Source organism: Tachysurus fulvidraco, chromosome 13 (assembly GCF_022655615.1).
Source record: "Tachysurus fulvidraco isolate hzauxx_2018 chromosome 13, HZAU_PFXX_2.0, whole genome shotgun sequence".
Classification (NCBI taxonomy): domain Eukaryota; kingdom Metazoa; phylum Chordata; class Actinopteri; order Siluriformes; family Bagridae; genus Tachysurus; species Tachysurus fulvidraco.
The window spans coordinates 625,315-627,814 of NC_062530.1; the positions used below are offsets into that span (position 1 = coordinate 625,315).

General features: G+C 39.0%; 1 protein-coding gene across 1 annotated transcript in view; it reads left to right on the forward strand.

Moving 5' to 3' along the window:
- The window catches only part of LOC113657273 (kielin cysteine rich BMP regulator), a 29,286-nt gene that overhangs the window by 2,009 nt on the left and 24,777 nt on the right, over positions 1–2,500 (forward strand). The window contains exon 2 of the mRNA XM_047822643.1: positions 2,150–2,500. This exon is cut by the window's right edge and continues 191 nt beyond it. Coding sequence (XP_047678599.1) covers positions 2,150–2,500 — 351 coding nt within the window. The remainder of the gene's footprint in view (positions 1–2,149) is intronic.

Here is a 2,500-nt window from a genome sequence, read left to right on the forward strand (position 1 = left end):
AAGATTTCTGACTTTATTTTGTGTCTTTAGACCCCTAGAGTCAAGGTGTGTGTTAACCTCGAGAGTTTCATCTTTATTTCCGAATACAATGACTTCGGTTTTGTCTTTGTTTAACTGGAGGAAGTTTTGACGCATCCGACTGTTAATTTCATCAGTGCACTTACATAGAGAGTCAATGGGGCTGTAGTCATTAGGGGACAGGGCTAAGTATACACAAATACAAACATACACACAAATACAAACATACACACACACAAACGCACACACAAACATACACACAAACACACACACTATCACTCGTACATACACACAAACATACACACATACAAGTAAAAAAAAAGAAAAAACACAAAAAAAATCAAAAAAAATAAAAAAAAACAAAAAAACAATCACAAAAATAGAAAAACACAACAAAAAAAAAGACAAACAAAATAAAAAATAAAGAAAAGAAAAAAAAAAAAAAAAAATAAGAAAAAAGAAAAACAAATAAAAACAAAACACAAAATAAAAAACAACACAAAATCACACAAAAAGAAACAAAAAAAAATAACACAAAAAATAAACACAAAAACAATCAAACAAACAATTCAAAACACACACAACAAACCAAACAACCAATAAAACACATATACAAACACACACACACACACATATACAAACACACACACACACAAACACTCACACAAACATACAAACACTCACACACACACACACACACACACACACACACACACACACACACACACACACACACACACACACACACGCACACACACACACGCACACACACAAACAAAAAAAGTTGGCTCAGTTCCTCAGTTTTCTGTCTGCAGAAAGTGTTAAAGGTTTTATTTTCAGTGTATGGAGGTTGTTGTTGTTGTTGTTGTTGTTGTTGTTGTTGTTGTTTATAGTTGTCTGTTACAGTAAAGAGATGGATATGAGCTCAGTTCAAGTTTTTAGCTTTAATGTGACACCCGAATGGGGTGAAAGCTGACAGCCTGCACTGTGTATCTGGTTTCTTCTCTTTTAAGGGATCAAAAGTAACCGGACATCATCATAAATAAAATAGTTACTTTTAACTTTTGAGAGAATTTTCAGTGAATTATTTAATTTCACTTTAAGAGCTTCAATAACATCAGTCAGATATTTAGTGCCCTGATCACTGAACCGTACAGCAGAGTGTTTCCTTAACAGAAAAAACATAAAGGAAGATTGGATTGTCCCAAGAACCCTTAAAGAACCCTTAAAGAACCCTTAAAGAACCATTAAAGAGACCATAAAGAACCATTTAAGAGCCCATAAAGAGCCCATAAAGAACCCATAAAGAACCATTAAAGAACCATTAAAGAACCATTAAAGAACCTTCTATAAGAATGTTTGACTGTCTGTTGGCATCTGATAAGACAACATAACTACAGTGGAGCATTTTCTTATTTTAAACCAAAACAAACACAGAATAGTTTCAGATCCAATCTCAGCTGCTCTGATAACATTTTTGTGCTCAGCTCTGATCTGATAACGCTTCACATTCCGGATGTCCAACATTTAACCCGTCTTACTCTGTAGTGGAGGAGCAGCTCGTTAGCACTAAACATGGTTCTGTTCGAGAGTCTCTACATAATTTTCTCTTTTCAACTGAATATAAATGTTTGGTGCTTATCCATGTGGAAGTGGGCGGAGCTTGTGTGAGTCAGCAGTCATGTGACTTTTCAGAGGAACTTTTGGATGTCGCTCAGTCAGACTGATGGAGAATTATTTTGTCACCATCAATAATGCTCAGACGCTCGACCTCTCCACAGACATGACACCAAAACTCTAAACGCACACACACACACACACACACACACACACACACACACACACACACACACACACACACACACACACACACACACACACACACATTGGTCACAGAATTGGTGAACATTTGTAATGTGAATTACTGTAAAAGCAGAAGTACTGTCTCTCTTTGTAACGAGTGTGAGAACCAGGAACAGCTGTGCTGGAACAGGATTGAACACACACACACACACACACACACACACACACACACACACACACACACACACACACACACACAGCTGTTTAAAGCATTTGTATTTTCTCCTGATTTTTATCTGCTGTTTGTTTTTTGTTTCTTTTTCTGCAGTCATCGACATTCTGGAAATTCTGAGCAGCAAACACACTCGAGGAATCATCAAGGTCAAAGGTCATGACCCCAACACTGCCTCTTGGCGTTTTCGTCATCGCACACCTCACCTGACCCTGCCGCCGGATGTTTACCGCCGCTTGGTGAGGGTGTGGCGTGGCTCGTTCAGCTTGCACCTGGTTGGTCAGCAGGCTGGAGGTTCTGCAGTGACTCTACTGTCTCTGAGCTCTCCGGGGAACGTGCCGCTCCTTCGCATCATCTCCAACACACAGGAGGATTTCCTCCTGCTGGAGATCCACACGAAGCTCAACACTGAACCGAAGGTGTTGAAAATCCCCGGGGGAAATCCCT